The following is a 15,047-nucleotide window of genomic DNA, read 5'->3' as shown; positions in this document are numbered from 1 at the left end:
GTATGCTCATATGTATTAGACCTTTTCATGTGTAGCATATGGCATATCACATTATCTTACAGTTATTATATAGTGGTATAAAAGTAGGCCACAGTTTGACCTGTACAAATGACCAGCAGTGGTGAAGCATTAGTTCGTCTGTCTGAAATCCCGATGAATGTCACATCTATGCTGAACATGCATTTGGATGTTCCCAAAGAAGGGCAGCACACTGCTTTGGCCAAGGAGCCATGCTTGTTCTCATAATTACTCTTGCAATTAACACAGCTGATATTTTTGACTGAGTAGTGATAGCCGTGAATTGGGGCTGCAACAATGAGATGTGAGAAATATGAGCTCTGGAGTCAATAGAAATTGACATAGTGTAGAAAGCTCACTTATAGTGTCAAGGGGGAAATGGAAACAGAAACCTAATTAAACAGTTATTATATCTACAAAATTAATCAGAAGTTGGTTCCTTTCACAGTTACTGTTTTCTCTCAGCTCCAGACCAGAAATTCTGAAGCTCACTGATAGGCACTGAAAAATAATGTGGTTCCATTTGCATTTTTCAGGTATAGCATAGAATAGGCAAATTGTAAATATGTTGCTTGCAACATAAAGCAAGTGCCTCTTTCTGAAACTCTTGTAAAAGATTGCAAAAAATAACTTGGAGTAAGAATAATTGGAAATGTGCTTCATCTTCCTGCTACTCTGAATTTCTCACTGCTTTGAGTAATCTCAAAAGCTTCCAGTACTTGATAAACCTCATGGCCAGCTGGGCCAAGTGAATCAGTCCTCTGAAAAAAAAGAAGTTGCACAAGTGGCATATCTAATTTCATTTTTGCCTGTGCAGTTCCACAGCTTTTTGACAGAGCGCACCACGCTATTAGTTAACTATCATGTTACTATGTACTGGGGACTATCATTCTGTCTGAATCTTAACTTCAAATTTGCACTGATTTTTAGTTTCTTGGATTCGGTTTTATTTCTTACCAATACCGTAACCACTTGTGCTCTACCATGCTACAGTCAGAATTCAGATGCCACCTTAGTTTCCCCAGTCACTAGTAAACGCACTCAATAGCACGTAGTATGTCTGATCAGCTGTATGCTCCTATTGAATTTCAAGTTTGGAGTAAAATCAGAACATGACCTAAGATATTTCCATAATTATTTTATTTTATCACCCCCAATTCCTCTTTTTTACAGTATTAAATTTGTCATGGTCAATGTGTGTGTGTGACACACATCGTCCATCCATGAGTGGAATGCTAAATATCCTGTTACAATTCCTGTGGGATGTGTACTCCTTAGTGTGGATTTCAGAGGCCCCTTACAAGACATGTCTAGAAGTCTGATACCATGAAAAAGCTTCTGAATTTACACCTTGCAACAGACAGTTGGTTTAAAGAGTGGGCAACGTAAATGGCTGTTTGGCTGTCCTGCTAAGAAGTACATAGTGGTAAGGAAGCAAATTGCAATGTAAGATTTATTGTTTACCAGCAGTAGCTCTTGGCAAGAGGAATGAATCTATTTACAATAACAAATTAAGGGAGTTGTACTGGGTCAGACTCAATTTACATTCAGTTTCCAGCAGCTGTCAGTAGCGGATATCTAAAGAAGAATAGACAATAAGAACATGATAAACACAGCTAAAACTCCCCCTGTACTCCTGCCAGGCTAAAACTATTCCTTTTGTTCAGAGGCCCTTGATGTATTTTTTCTACATACTTTTCTAATTGCCTTTTAATTCATGTAGGTTTTTGATACTCTGCAACACCCTCTGTTACTCTATAGTGAGGTAGAAAATAAGTTTTCCCTCATCTTCATAATGTAATGATTTTATAGCTTCCTTCAGAAATTTTATCTCAGCGCAAGAACCTGGTGTATTCAGTCACTCATTGCATAAAAACAATCCCTACTTTGTCTTCTCTGTATATTTTCTATTTCTAATACATTTTTAGAAGTCATGGGACAAGAATCACAGGTTATTCAAATTGCAGATGAGCATGGACTTTTGTAGTGGGGAGAGATGCTTCCTGCTTTGTTTTTTAGTCCTGAGAACTCTATCAACCACTTACTCTTTGTCAACTGAGCAGTGAGTAACATTTTCATGGGCCTACTGCAATTCTCTTTTATTGAGGAACTAATATTTAATAGCCAGGAAACTGGTTAGAAAACAGACTAAAGCTACTCTTAGCAAACTGCAGAGCCCATTTCTTCCATATGCCTGCAGAGCATGGTCTTCCGGAGTTGCCTGTTAGCAGGCATCTTCCACTTAGTAATGCAGAAACATTGCAGAAAGTTGCAGAAGGAAAAACATAGCTGTAAGGGAAAACTTCTCTGCAGCAAGAGATTACAGTGAGGGTGCCAGGAGCACAGCAGATTGTGTCGGTGATGAGGCATTGGTTATGTTTCAACACATTACAGAGATACCAAAGGAAAGAAGATTTGGAAATAAGGGAACCGAAAATATGGATTATATCTAAGTAATAAATAATCACAGTTAAATCATTGTGTTACAGATGCTTCCATGAATATGACAAGTGAACAAGGAAAAGTCTCCTTGCAATGGAAACCCAAAACTAGGAGCAGGCCTGTTGACCTCTGAGGAAATAAACAACATGCTTGCAGCGCTAAGAGGCACATAGATCTGTCACTGAGGAAAGGCAGAGGTAAGGCAGAAGCACAATTTATAATGTTAATGACAATATAGAGTATAAAACTTTAACTGTGCTGCCCTCTTCTGTATATTAGATAAGGGAAAAGGACAGGGATTTTTAAAGCTGTCTTTTCTTACACAGAGAACTTTAGTTTTGTGTCCAAATGTGCATTTACAATGCTTAGAATAGCTGCATCTTATATAAGGCTCCAGGTAGTGAGTGGTGGTGACCAGAATTGAAACATAGCTGTCCTTTTGCTTTAGGTGATGAAGTCTGATCTTGTTTCCCATGTAGGGAAAACTCCATTTCCCTTTCATTTCAAGAAATAAAAAAGCTTGAAGCCAAGACAAAAACTGACACTCACAGGGAAGACTTACAGATTTGAATTAGAAAGGCTTTACACTTCTTTATAACCCAGTGCTGAATTTATGGTTGTCTTCTCCTGTGGTGAGTGATGTCATGGAATCATTCATGTAAGATATGTAGGCATTTGGGTGTGAGAGATGTTAGCAACTGTTCCAGAAGAAACTCAGAATTTGCCTGGTTGGAATGTGCTGAGTTTGGCAAATTCCACATTTGCGTAACAACAGTAATAGGCATCTCTGCTTTTTGAAAATGTCTCATTTCCTGCTTTGTCTCTGCTGCTATTTATGATATTCTGATGAAGACCTCCAAAATTGTTATTGTAGAGATATACTGGAATTGTATGGACTTTTCACTTGAACTTATCAAAATTCTTTCTGATTTCATTCTCGAAAAAAAAATGTAGCAATAATGATATAATTCATTATCTACCAGTTTCTCTCCAAAAAGTGTAAGATGATCAAGATCCAGGCTCATGATAAACTACAAACAACAAGTGCAAATGTAAACTGAGATAACAGAATGATACAAAATGTGTACCCTATATAAAGAGGGTTATAGGACACTACAGACATGAAAAACATTATTTTATAAAGGAAATGACACATCCCAAATGATGTTCTTCCATCAAGAATATTCTACAACCAAACCAGTTGCAGTGAAGCAGATAAGATTATTATTTTTTTCCCATTCATCTTATTACTCACAGAATCAATACTTTGGTACCACATCTAGTGAATACCATGTCCTCAAATCTTTGGAGAGGCAGCGGTATGCTGAGCTGCTGATCATATGGGGGAATTGCCAGGGAATTATTGCTCATGCTCTCAATCTCTTCATGTCTCATGCTTGGGGGCAGAGCTCCCTGTCAGGGATTTCTTTGACAGACATATTACAATGTAAATCTTTGGGCCTTAGGCATTTAAAATTGTCGTTCTTAATTTTCCAAATCATCAAAGCTACCTATATTCAAAGAAGGACTCGGTAATCATCACATTCTCTGGTGGTCATGAAATTCAGCAATTTCTTTGCCTTTCATGGCATTTTTCCTAGTTTACAGTTTTGGAAATGAGATCAGAATCAGGCCTTGACAGTCTTTCCCCTTCTCTACACTTACTCACAGCAGTAATTAACATTAACCAGGCAAACACTTCCTTGTCATCAGAGTCTTACGTCAAAAGCATCAGGTCTGTGATTTCACTGCCTGCTCATGCACCCAGGGCTGTGAAGAAGAAATGCTCTTTATTCAGCAGTTAATGTCAAAAAGAATATGATGAATACAGTAAATTGCATTTCTTCAAAGGCTCTTTCTTTTCACACTCACCCTGCCCTCTGCATAATCCTTTCATAATCTTTACCCAAGAAAGGGCCATATATTTGCATTATTCCTCTGCTCAAGCACATCAGCACCACCAGAATCATTCAGATGAATCTACAGCCTTCTAAGGTAACAGCAGCACGTAGCTAGGCAACAAAAAAAGAATATAGTATTTTTTCAGGAAGGAGGGCTTTTCTAGATGATCTCATACAGATGCAGTGCTTTTTGCCTTATAAGAAGAAAACTGTTCATTGGAGAAATGAGTCTGTTATCCTGTCATCATCAAGACATATCGATATATAGGCTTCCCTTGATGAGCGCTGAAAGAAAATAACAAGGCATCATATAATGTACTTATTTATTTCTCTGTATTTATTACATATTTGTAATTTGATTTACAAAAGCTGAAAACCACAAATGATTTTATGGCAGATTTCATTAACCATCATCCAAATTAAAATGGAATGCTTCGATAATTACCAAATCAGCTGAAATAAATTGTATCTCTGTTCAGTGGAAATTGTGTCAGCATTGAAAAAGAGATTTTGTGCATGGAAAAGGCATCCTGTTATATGTACAGTCCATCACTGTATGTAGTGACAGAGTGCTTGTGAGTGGTGCACACTGATTTTAGGAATCTGAACAGATTCAGCTGAGTGAAAACCAAAAAATGGATCTGGACTAACGGATACAGCACAGGCACTGGATGCCTTTGTACCCCAGGCAGAGAAGCGGGCTGAGTAGCTCCCCATCTGACAGGTACAGTCTGGCTCACAGAGAACTTAGGAGGTGCCAAGACAGTTTCTGCTGTGTTGTGGCAGCAGGAACTCGGGTTCTGGATAAAGACATTTGCCTCTATTTCTCAGTGGGGTTTGTGCTTGTAGGGTCTCAGGACAGCCACTGACCGATGTGAAATCGTAGCACCATCTACTGGGGTAAGGCTAACCTGAGCATCATCGCAGTCCACGATCACATCTGATGTGGCAAGTGGACATCACTTTCAGCTATCCCGTTTCCAATTTCTGCATCACACTAATTTGACAATTTGTCTGTACTGTAATTTTACTTGCAGAGCTGTCAAATCTTGTTTGACAGTCTGAGTGCAGCAGTGCAGCCTGCATGGCTGGGACAGGTCGTATACAGCAGTGGCACGAGACCCAAGTGCCAGAAAAACATTCTCCATGGAGCAGGGAGTCCCTCTCAAATTGTCCATGTTTGTGAAGGAACGTGATCTGTACATTGCCGTTTTTGTGGCACATATTTTTTCTGGTACAGACCTCAATGTAGCTGATCAGAGAGACATTACATCACAGTCTTGGCAGCTTTCATGTATGCATTTCCTCTCTTTGGCATGTTATTTTATTTGTATATTCCAGAGTCTGTTCTGTGGGATCATTTCCATTCTCCCCAGCTGGACTGAGCCACAATTCATACTGTGTTGTCTCTTTCATCTCTTCATTCTTTGTGGTATAACAGGGATTGCCCAGTTAGGCATTCAAGCCATAAAAGACACAACTTATTTGGAGCCAGTGAAAGACTCAAGCAGCTTTTAAGAGGATGAAGACTGGAAGTCAGGAGAAGGCATGCCATCTTCATAACGTTCATAACAAAGTTTCTGCAGTTGTAAACATTAGTAGAATATGTTGCAAGTATTAAACTAGTGTGATATATTAGCAGATGTGTATACAATCTGCATCTAAGCCAGTGTTTATTTGTTGAGGAAAAAAAAAAAAAAGAGGAAAATTATTAATTGTATGACCTTTTAACTGCTTGAGTATATCTGCGGAACTGAATGCTTAGACTATAGATGAACTAAAATGTGTGCATGCAAATGGTATATGCATTTGAAATAAAGCTGTCAAGATTGAGGTTAAAGCTAATAAAATGTTTACTTTTTGTTTGCAAAATAAAATGAACTCTCCTTTTTTTTTTGCTAGGGATGGTCCAATATTCTTCTTGCCAACAAAAATAAATATCTGACAAGACTTCATCAGTTACATGCTAAAAATATAATCCAGAGTATAACCTCAATTAAAACTGTCAGTTTGCAGGATCAGACCCAGAATGGTGAGTTTGAAGGGAAAGGGAAGAAGTTTTTTAAATAACAGATCCTATTTCAAGCTCCTAATCAATTTTTGTCAATAGTAAGAATCATTAATAAACTAGGATTTGACAGGCTTTTTTCATTATTGATTTATGTCTTAAAAAAAAAAAAAAAAAAACTTCCAAAATGTATTGTTATGAAAATAAGTCCGTACAAATTTGTACAGAAACAATTTATGTAACTCATTCCTAATCATTATCTTCTGTCCACCTCAAAAATAATTGTGTTCTTTAAAAAGTTGGCTGCACTGATAACAAAACTTTATTTTCAGATTTTTGGTAGTAAAACTAGTTTTGTTCTATTAAAACAGGAGAAAATTGAATATGTTGGCATTTACTGTTTTTCCCTGCAAGTGTTTCAGACTATGTGGATGATATATTTGTCAGAGTGACAAAAACAAATATTGCTGCTTAGGTACCTTCACAATCCTTAGACAGAGCATGTGCCAACTCTTCCATTAGCAAAAGTGTAGAGAAATAAAGCTGCCAGACATCCTGGGGTTAAGCAAATTGCTGACAATGTACTGAGGTTATTTTGGTCAAAGACATGTGTGACACATCAGATGGGAACCCAGATGAAACTAATTTGGGTAGGTCAGGAAAAAAAGTGCTATGATAAACCATCATCCCAAAACTACATGAAAATAACAGAGAGAATCATATCCAGATGAGAGAGTTTGGCAGTCTTGGAAGACTTGTTGCTTGGGTCTTCCTGCTTGGCCCAGTGTGGGCACAGCTGCCATCTACACTCTCTTTGGCCACTGTAGTTATGGTTTTGGCAAAGTGTGCATCTCTCTTTGTCAAATTAAAGCATTAGTTTTACATAGATACTTGTCCTCCTGCTCCTCTTTTCTCCTGCTGCTGTTTGGGAGGAAGGCACTTGGATTTATCTACAGTAGGGCAGCAAAGGCTTTCCTTTTAACATGCTGCAGTGTGAGGGCACTTGGGATGGGCCGTGTAACAGCCCAGTAAGAGAGGGTAGAGGGAAGAGAAATCCAGGGTGAATCTCATAGCTTGTTTCACATTGCTGTATCACCCTTCCTGATATTACCACCACACAGGACACAGAAGGGTGGGAGATGCCTAGCATGAAGTCATGGAAGTTAACTCAGTCCCCCTCCAAATGAGAGGTCACAGCCTCCAGCAGGCAGCTGTAGGAGCTCATGGATCTCCATGTTGCCACAGCTTGAGGCTGAGGGCATCCCCAGATATGGGTAGCACAGTGAGGTGTTGTATGGCCCTACACTTTCTTTTCTTTCTCTTTTCCTCACAAAGCTCCAGGGCAGCATCTGCTCCCAGTTCCAATGTTACATTTATTCCACAGACATGATGGAAATTATCTTCTGTGCTGTTCTCTCCCTCCAACCCTGTGCATGGAGCTGAGCTTAAGGCAGGAGCCAGGGACTTTTAACTTCTAAAGAGCATGGCTTTGGTATCTTGAGTCTTGTGTGTGCTGCAGTAAGATGCTGAAAAGCACCAAAAAGGATGAGACAATTGGCAAATTACTCAGTGACTCTGATGAGTGTGTGGAATGAAGCTGGGACAGCAGGGTTTCCAACCATCCAAACAAACAGGATGTTTTTACCACTGCAGACAGGGCTGTTCCTTTCATTCACAAAGTAAAGTCAAACAGTGGAGATAACCTGCCACAGGATGCAAAAGTTCTTTACAGGTAAGACATGAAGTAAGAAGTACATGAACAGAATAAAAAGTACATGAGAAAGTTACAGAACTCGGCAGCATATATATTCTGCAACTACTGAAGTGCACTGAACAAAATGTGGGCTCCTTGCTACTTGTATGTTTGGTAAAAATGTTTCATATCTTCAGTATCTCATGGAAGGAAAAAAGGTTTTATGTGCTTTCTGTTAAATGTTGCTGCAAATGGTTGTGAGGCACGCTAGCAGACTTAGATACACAGGTAATAGCCTCAATTTCCCCTGTTTTTTTCTCTTTGTTGATACTTTCCATAGTAACATTTGAAAGATTTTGCTATAAACATTACTTTTGTTTAAGGAAAAAAGTTGAGTCTGCCACTAGTTCAGTCTGTATTTATGCCAAACTGCATTTCATAAGGGAGAGGAAAGTGGTATAGTTATCTGCTTGACAGGCTAAAGGGAAATGTTTTTAACAGCTATTAAAAAGAAAAAATTGTAAAACATGTAGTTTATAATTCAATGCTCCAGGGGGAGATTCTTATCAAAGCATTTTATTGATGTAAACACATCAATCTTGAACATGACTGGAAGACCAAAATAACATTTTATTTATTTTTACTAACTGTTCCCAGTGTGTAGTACACATTGCTCCATGCAAGGAACAGGGGAAATACTGTCCTCTTAAGTGCAAAGTTATTCCTGTCACTTCTATGGACAGTTCAGTTGCATCTCTGGATACAAAGCTGCTGAAATGTTTTCTAGCTGCTCATAATGAAACTGGGGGATGAAGAGTCTTCAGATTGCTGGTACCAGGCAGCAGTGACTGTATGAGAGCAGCTAGAAAGTCTTGTTTCCTCCCAGGGAGCAGGATTGTGCGTGCAGGCCCGAGTACGTGCAGAGTGGCAGAGCCCAAGATGCATGAACCGTGCCAGTCTGCTGGCTCAAACACACGGCAGGTTACTCTAGTGCACAACAGAGCCAGTGGCCCTGGGGAGCTCTTGTCACAGTGTTTGCAGATTGAGAGTAACATGTGCCATTCAGCCACTCCTGGAGGGCTCTGCCTAGAGCCTAGGAATGTGAAACACATGTCTGCTTCTGGCATTTTTCCTGGTTTTGAATGAGGCTGTTTGTATTCAACACAGCTGCTCTGAAGGGTCATATTTTCTGATGGAATGTGTCTCATTACAAAGCATTCCAGAGACTAAATTTAGGGATAGGGTTTTTTGGGGGGAGTGGAGGGGGTAAAGAAGTCTGAAAAGAAATACTTGTAACAGATTAATGTTTTCGTCTCCCACTTACTCTCCATACAGCAGGAGCCAGCTAATGATCATTAAAACCAGGGAATGGAAGATTTTTGCTGCAACTGGCAGTGCATTATCATTCAGCAAGAATTCAAGCTGAGGGAGCCCCCTATAGGAAGAGCTGTGATTTCAAGCATAGTAACTGGTTTGTCCTTTCTGTTGTTGCTATCATCTCATAAATATAACATCCATGTCATTTAAAGAAGCATGCCAGACCCAAAGTTATGGATCTCTCCATTCTTAAGTAGCAGATGTCAGACTTTTTCTTTGATACTCCACAGTAGAGTCCTTTTACTGAAAAGTCACCCCCCAACTATGTACTATAAACAACCACATGCCATTGCTTCACTGAAAAGGTAAGCAGTGAAAAGTGCACCCCTACGGTTAGTTACTGTGTATAACATGACTTGTGAGGCAAGTGCTAACATCCCAATAAATTATTTAATATTTTTATTATGTAGTGGTGAAGGCTAAGCAGTAGAGATTCAATAAAACATAATTTACTGATTCATTCTGTTTGATGTGCAGGTTGAAGCAATCTGCATGCAGCTTACTTGTCCTTCTATTCCCCCCACACACACACAGTTGCATTTCTGTCCTCCACAAAATCTGGGAAGGCAACATTCATTTTCTGTTAAAAAACAAAACAAAACAAAACATCAACCAAGCATATTGCCTATGCATTGCTTGCATGCATTGCCATGGTTGAAGTTTTCATTTGTGGTGCAAAGGCTGGTAGCATCAAGAGTGATCATTTCAGTGATTTGGCAAGAGAGGCACAGAGGAAAGAATATTAACAGCTGGGTCATTCTGCTACTTTCCCAATATTAGTATTATATAAATATTGTCTTTATTTACAGTTTCATTCAAACGTCCAAGGAAGTGCTGATCATTCAAAGAATGCTAAGCCAAATGATCAGATTAAAGCTGCTGTGGAGTTGGCCTTCTGTAGAAGCCCTGTGCAAACTGGGTGAGTAATTTCTAAAACTGGAAGATATGGATTTATTTCTGTTATTTTTTGATGTGTGACTTTCTTCATTGTACTTGAATCACCACTGCCTCAGTTCCCTTAGCTGCGCAACACAGAATAGCCTGGTCTACCAGGCTTTGGTTTACATAATTTTCATAAGGTTTATCCTTTCTAAAATAGCATCCGAGATCCTCCAAGAGAAAATACTGAAATGTAAAGCATTACCATCACACATGTACTTTTCTTTTTTTTTCTTTTTTTATAAAAAGTATACTAGTTGCTCTTTACATAATTGATGATGATGAAGATACTGAATAATTGATACGTAGTATTGCATGTTTGCACCAAAATACAGGATTGGTAAAGGCTGTTATATTTCCCTGTGAACCAGGTTGGAAACAACTAATACAAAAGTTTTAATTAATAATGGAATTCTACCTTAATGAATTTATATATTGTCAGTTTGTACCAAACAACAGTTTAGTAAGCCCCATGTCTCCCAGAACAGAAAGGGAAGCATAGCCTAGGTATTAATGCTAAATCTGAATATGTTTCAAGCAAAGCTTCTGATTTAGCTAGAACTTTACCAGGGAAGACTTTCAGCATTGCATAGCTGGACTGCCCGTACTGAAAACTATGATTGACTCCCTCCTGTCAGGTATGAGGTAGTGACACGTAAATAAAACCAAATCAAACCAAACCCAAAACAAAAATTCAAAGATTCTTGGTACTCAAAGATAAAGGTATTTGCTACCACAAGTAATGAGTAAGAAAAAGTAAATCACATTTTAAACAGACCTAGAGCCCTTCCTATTTGGCAAGTCCAGGATGAGATAATAAAAACAAAAGCAGATGATTTAGAATCATTTACATTTATTGCTACAGATGTTTTATAACTTTGTATCCATGAACTTGTTAAAATCCTGATGTATGAAGCAAAAATTATGTTAGCAGTCCAAAACAATCATATGAATATAATTTTTTTTAACTGCTAATTAGCTTGGTGGACTTGTGAAATCCAGTATGCAAAATACGTTCCTAAAATGAAGTTTAATTATCTTTGGACAGTGAGAAGCCTGTTAAAAATATGTTCAAACCTTTTTAAAGTAAGTCCAGAAAAAAAAAAAAAAATCCTACCAGTGCAATAACTAATAAACTTGAAAACCCAATTTTCATTATGTTTTTGTAGCTGCCTACAAGCTAATTTCCCCCATACTATTTTTTGTAGAAGTAATGAAACATTTATTCAAGAAAATCCAAGCGATTTTATTTTGCTCATAGATACACGTATAGTGAAACACTAGCATCACCACTTATATACAAAATCCGTTTAACACAGCAGGATATACTGGGGATTTCCTGATCAGGCAGTTATGATCGGGCAGACAGACACTGATTCACCACTTCCAGTAAATGAGAGTTTTCCAAAGCAGCTGCTACACGTTCTTTATCAGCAAGCTGTTTATTAACTGTGCAGAAAAAAATATCCAAAAAAAAAAAAAAAAGGTCAAAACATTGGTATAGAATGTCTTTTTAGAAGCATTTTACATTGCAGTATAATCCCACCACTGCTATGGTAACTCAGATGACTAATTCTGTAGATGCTAAGTGCACCACAGAGTTGTGGTCTCAAGTCAAAGCTACTATATTACCACAGGTTAAACCAGCAAGTTATTTATGATTCATCAGCAGAGAGCTGTACATGTATAGGTCCAACAGGAAACGAAATTCACCCCAGCCTTGCCCCTTTTTCTGAGCCCTCCAAGCAAATCAGTAACTACATGAGAGCACAGGTTGTCCACGGAGATGTTAAAGTAAAGTAAAAAACATTTCTAAATTTCATTATTACACATGCCTGTTCTGTAACATTCCCCAGAAGGGGCTTGGTGCATGTAAAGTGCCAGATACTAAACAGCTGCTCTGCAGGTGGAAAAACTTATTTTATAATTTTCAAGATTAATAAAAGAAAACCACACAGGAGAACACTAAAAAGCTTACCTGCATGCTCAGAGGCATGTGTTCCTGGTGTTATATGAACATCCATCTTAAAAAGCATCAAGAAAGAAAAGTGTCCAGTTAACAAAACATTGGAAGTTCAAAGTAAAACTATTTAATACAGAAAATACTGCAATTACAAGACAAAACAAAAAAAAGACATTCTTGCCAATGCCAGATACTCTACACCCCAGCATAAAACCAGGTCTAAAATTAAAAAGCCTCAAGATCTCCTCCCATGCCATGCTGTAGAGGCCAGCAGGTACCTTCCCATCATAACCCCACTCACCTGTGACATGGCCATCACAGAACTGGAACTCTGCAACCATTTTTCAGTTTAGTTCCTACCCCAATTCCTAGAGTGTTTCCCTTCCCCATAATACGAAAGAAAAAAGCTCCGGTTATTTTATGCTGTAAGTTAGCTAGCCGCCTTTTAAACACCATTCGTCCCTTGTGCTTTCCAGAGTGATTCATTACTCACCTTAAATCTCTCGGGCAGAGATCTGATCAATTTTACTTTGATGGACAGGCCGATTAACGTCGCCATGCTGCAGTGGGGAATCGTGGGGGTGAACTCCACTGCCACGGTGCTCTCAGCATCGTTCACCTGTCAGAAAGCAAGCAAATAATCGCTGTGTGCAAAGCTTCACCCCAGCTAGCTGGAGGCACGTTGTGCACAACACAGCTCAAAGCTGTGCTTTGCTGCACGTGGGTTCTTCACTGCTTCGAAGACTGTTTAAATGCATTAGTTAGCTAGTAACAAACCTCTTCTCATGGCACAAAACCAAACAACCAAACATCCCCACACAAACAAACAACCAGAAACAAAGCAAAAGAGAGAACAAAATCTCACTTTAACTCGAACTTGCTCAACAACATTCAGCTCCTCCAGGGTGAGGGGGTGCTCGGGATCGTTGATGGAGCGGATGAGATGTGTCAGGTTAAGGAAAGGGCCCCGCGCTGTGTCCTGTCCCTGTCCCTGTCCCCCTGTCCCTGTCCCCCTGTCCCCCTGTCCTGCATCCTGCCCTGCCCCGGCCTGCCCCGGCCTTCCCGTCAGGATATCGAAGATCTCCCGGTCGTCGATGGAGTCGGGCAGCTCGTCGTCCTCCTCCCTCGCCGTCACGGGCCGTTCCCCGGAGCGGCGGTAGATGAGGGGGTTGGCGTTCTCCAGCGGCGCCCCGCCGGCCGGGCCCACCATGGCGGGAGGCGGCGGAAGGAGCCCGGCCGCCCTTCGCCGCCGCACCGGGCGGGCGGAGCCGCGTTGAGGGGAGCGGGGCGGCCCCGCTGCCGCTGCGGGAGCGCCCTCGTGTGGGGAGCGGCGTGCACCGCCCCCGGAACGGCGGGAACGTGGTCTGCTCTATGGCTGATTTCTCCTCACAGAACAAGGGATGTGTAGGGTTTTGTGGCTGTTGCTCAGGTGACACCTTGCTGCCTGCATCAGGTCGTAGTTATCGGTAGTAAAACACCTCAGGCTGCCGGAGGTGGATTCCCCGGTGGCAAGCAGAAATAAAAGCTCGTATCCCGTGTTGCTGATAATAATATTCATGTAATAGATGCTGGCATAGGTGTCTAAACTTCTTTGGCAGCCATTTGACACCTGTCACTAACAGGACCATTTCAGATACCGCCAGTGTCCGTACAGCACGTCTTACTCTGACAGTTCACCTAGCTGATTAGCTGCAATGTCAGGTTTAGAAAGCATGCGCTTTTCTCTCTGTGTTGGTATTGTTGCTGTTGTAGGCAGTCCTTTCAATTCAGAATACTATAATAAAAGTGAATATCGATTTTTTTTCTCTCTTTTCCTTTGTGCTCATTTGTTCTTTGGCATATTTAATCAATGTAAATCACTATAAATTAAATAGCAAGGTATTTAATTGCTAATATATCTGATACTACATTTGTTGACTGAAAAAGGAGAGGAAAATGCTGGTCCACGCTGCTGAGGTGAGTAAGAGTTGTTAATTTGGGACGCACTCAGAGTTCATTTAAGCTGATCGAATCCCACTGCCTGCTTTTGTCTTTTGAATCAGTCATTTTTACATTGAAAGGTCATAAAAGTAAGTTTTCTAGCCCATTCTTTGGAGGTTTTAGTGACCCAATACCGTATGTAAACTTCTCATTTTGGGCATCTGCATTAGACCAGGTAAGTGTTAACTTTGTATTCCGTATAAAAATTGAGTGACTAAATTTGAACCAAAGTGTGATAAGAGGATAACTGATTTATATCAGATAATAGACAGTGCTAACTCTGATTTACACTGTGAATTCATTTTCTGAGAGTTATTTCAATATCTAGTCATTGAGATGAAGACAAGGGGTGGAAATCTATGTTTTAAATTTAAAAATATCTTGTGTTAAAAGAAACTTGGGAAAATGGGATTTTGTGTGTCAGAAGGCCATTCACCTGGAAGGAGTCTCATTTTCCTTTCTTTAATATAGACCTCACCTCCTACTTACATCTTTTCATTTTCAGATTGAACTGGAACAAAATAACTGCAACAGAAAGAATTTTCCAGAAAGACTTGAGGGAAGTATTAAAAATAAGAAGCAAGGTATGTCCTACAATGCATGTTTGCACAGTTCCGAGTGAAATTTGTGAGAAATTGTCACACATCTCCACAACTAGCACAACACAGAGACTTAAGAACTATATAAGAAACGGCACATAGCTCTGAATTCTCTTGCACTGTAATT

At 39.7% G+C, this 15,047-nt stretch overlaps 1 protein-coding gene and 1 long non-coding RNA gene across 2 annotated transcripts; one reads left to right on the top strand and one right to left on the bottom strand.

Annotated features, from left to right (window-relative positions):
- The first annotated feature begins 6,347 nt into the window (after positions 1–6,347).
- Positions 6,348–10,647, top strand: LOC309882510. Its single transcript, XR_014318307.1, has 3 exons — positions 6,348–6,393; positions 9,398–9,533; positions 10,249–10,647. It is a non-coding gene; the product is annotated as an uncharacterized lncRNA (long non-coding RNA).
- A 574-nt stretch (positions 10,648–11,221) lies between these two features.
- Positions 11,222–13,608, bottom strand: CIAO2B (cytosolic iron-sulfur assembly component 2B). Its single transcript, XM_082769723.1, has 5 exons — positions 13,416–13,608; positions 13,207–13,286; positions 12,835–12,960; positions 12,357–12,402; positions 11,222–11,827 (listed from the first exon to the last, which is right to left on the bottom strand). Exons 1-5 carry the CDS (start codon positions 13,549–13,551, stop codon positions 11,730–11,732), a joined length of 486 nt encoding a protein of 161 aa, XP_082625849.1. The 5' UTR covers positions 13,552–13,608; the 3' UTR covers positions 11,222–11,729.
- Positions 13,609–15,047: the final 1,439 nt, after the last annotated feature.

The sequence above is a fragment of the Aythya marila genome (assembly GCF_965140915.1).
Source record: "Aythya marila genome assembly, chromosome: 12".
Taxonomy (NCBI): domain Eukaryota; kingdom Metazoa; phylum Chordata; class Aves; order Anseriformes; family Anatidae; genus Aythya; species Aythya marila.
This window is presented reverse-complemented; position numbering and strand designations above follow the sequence as displayed.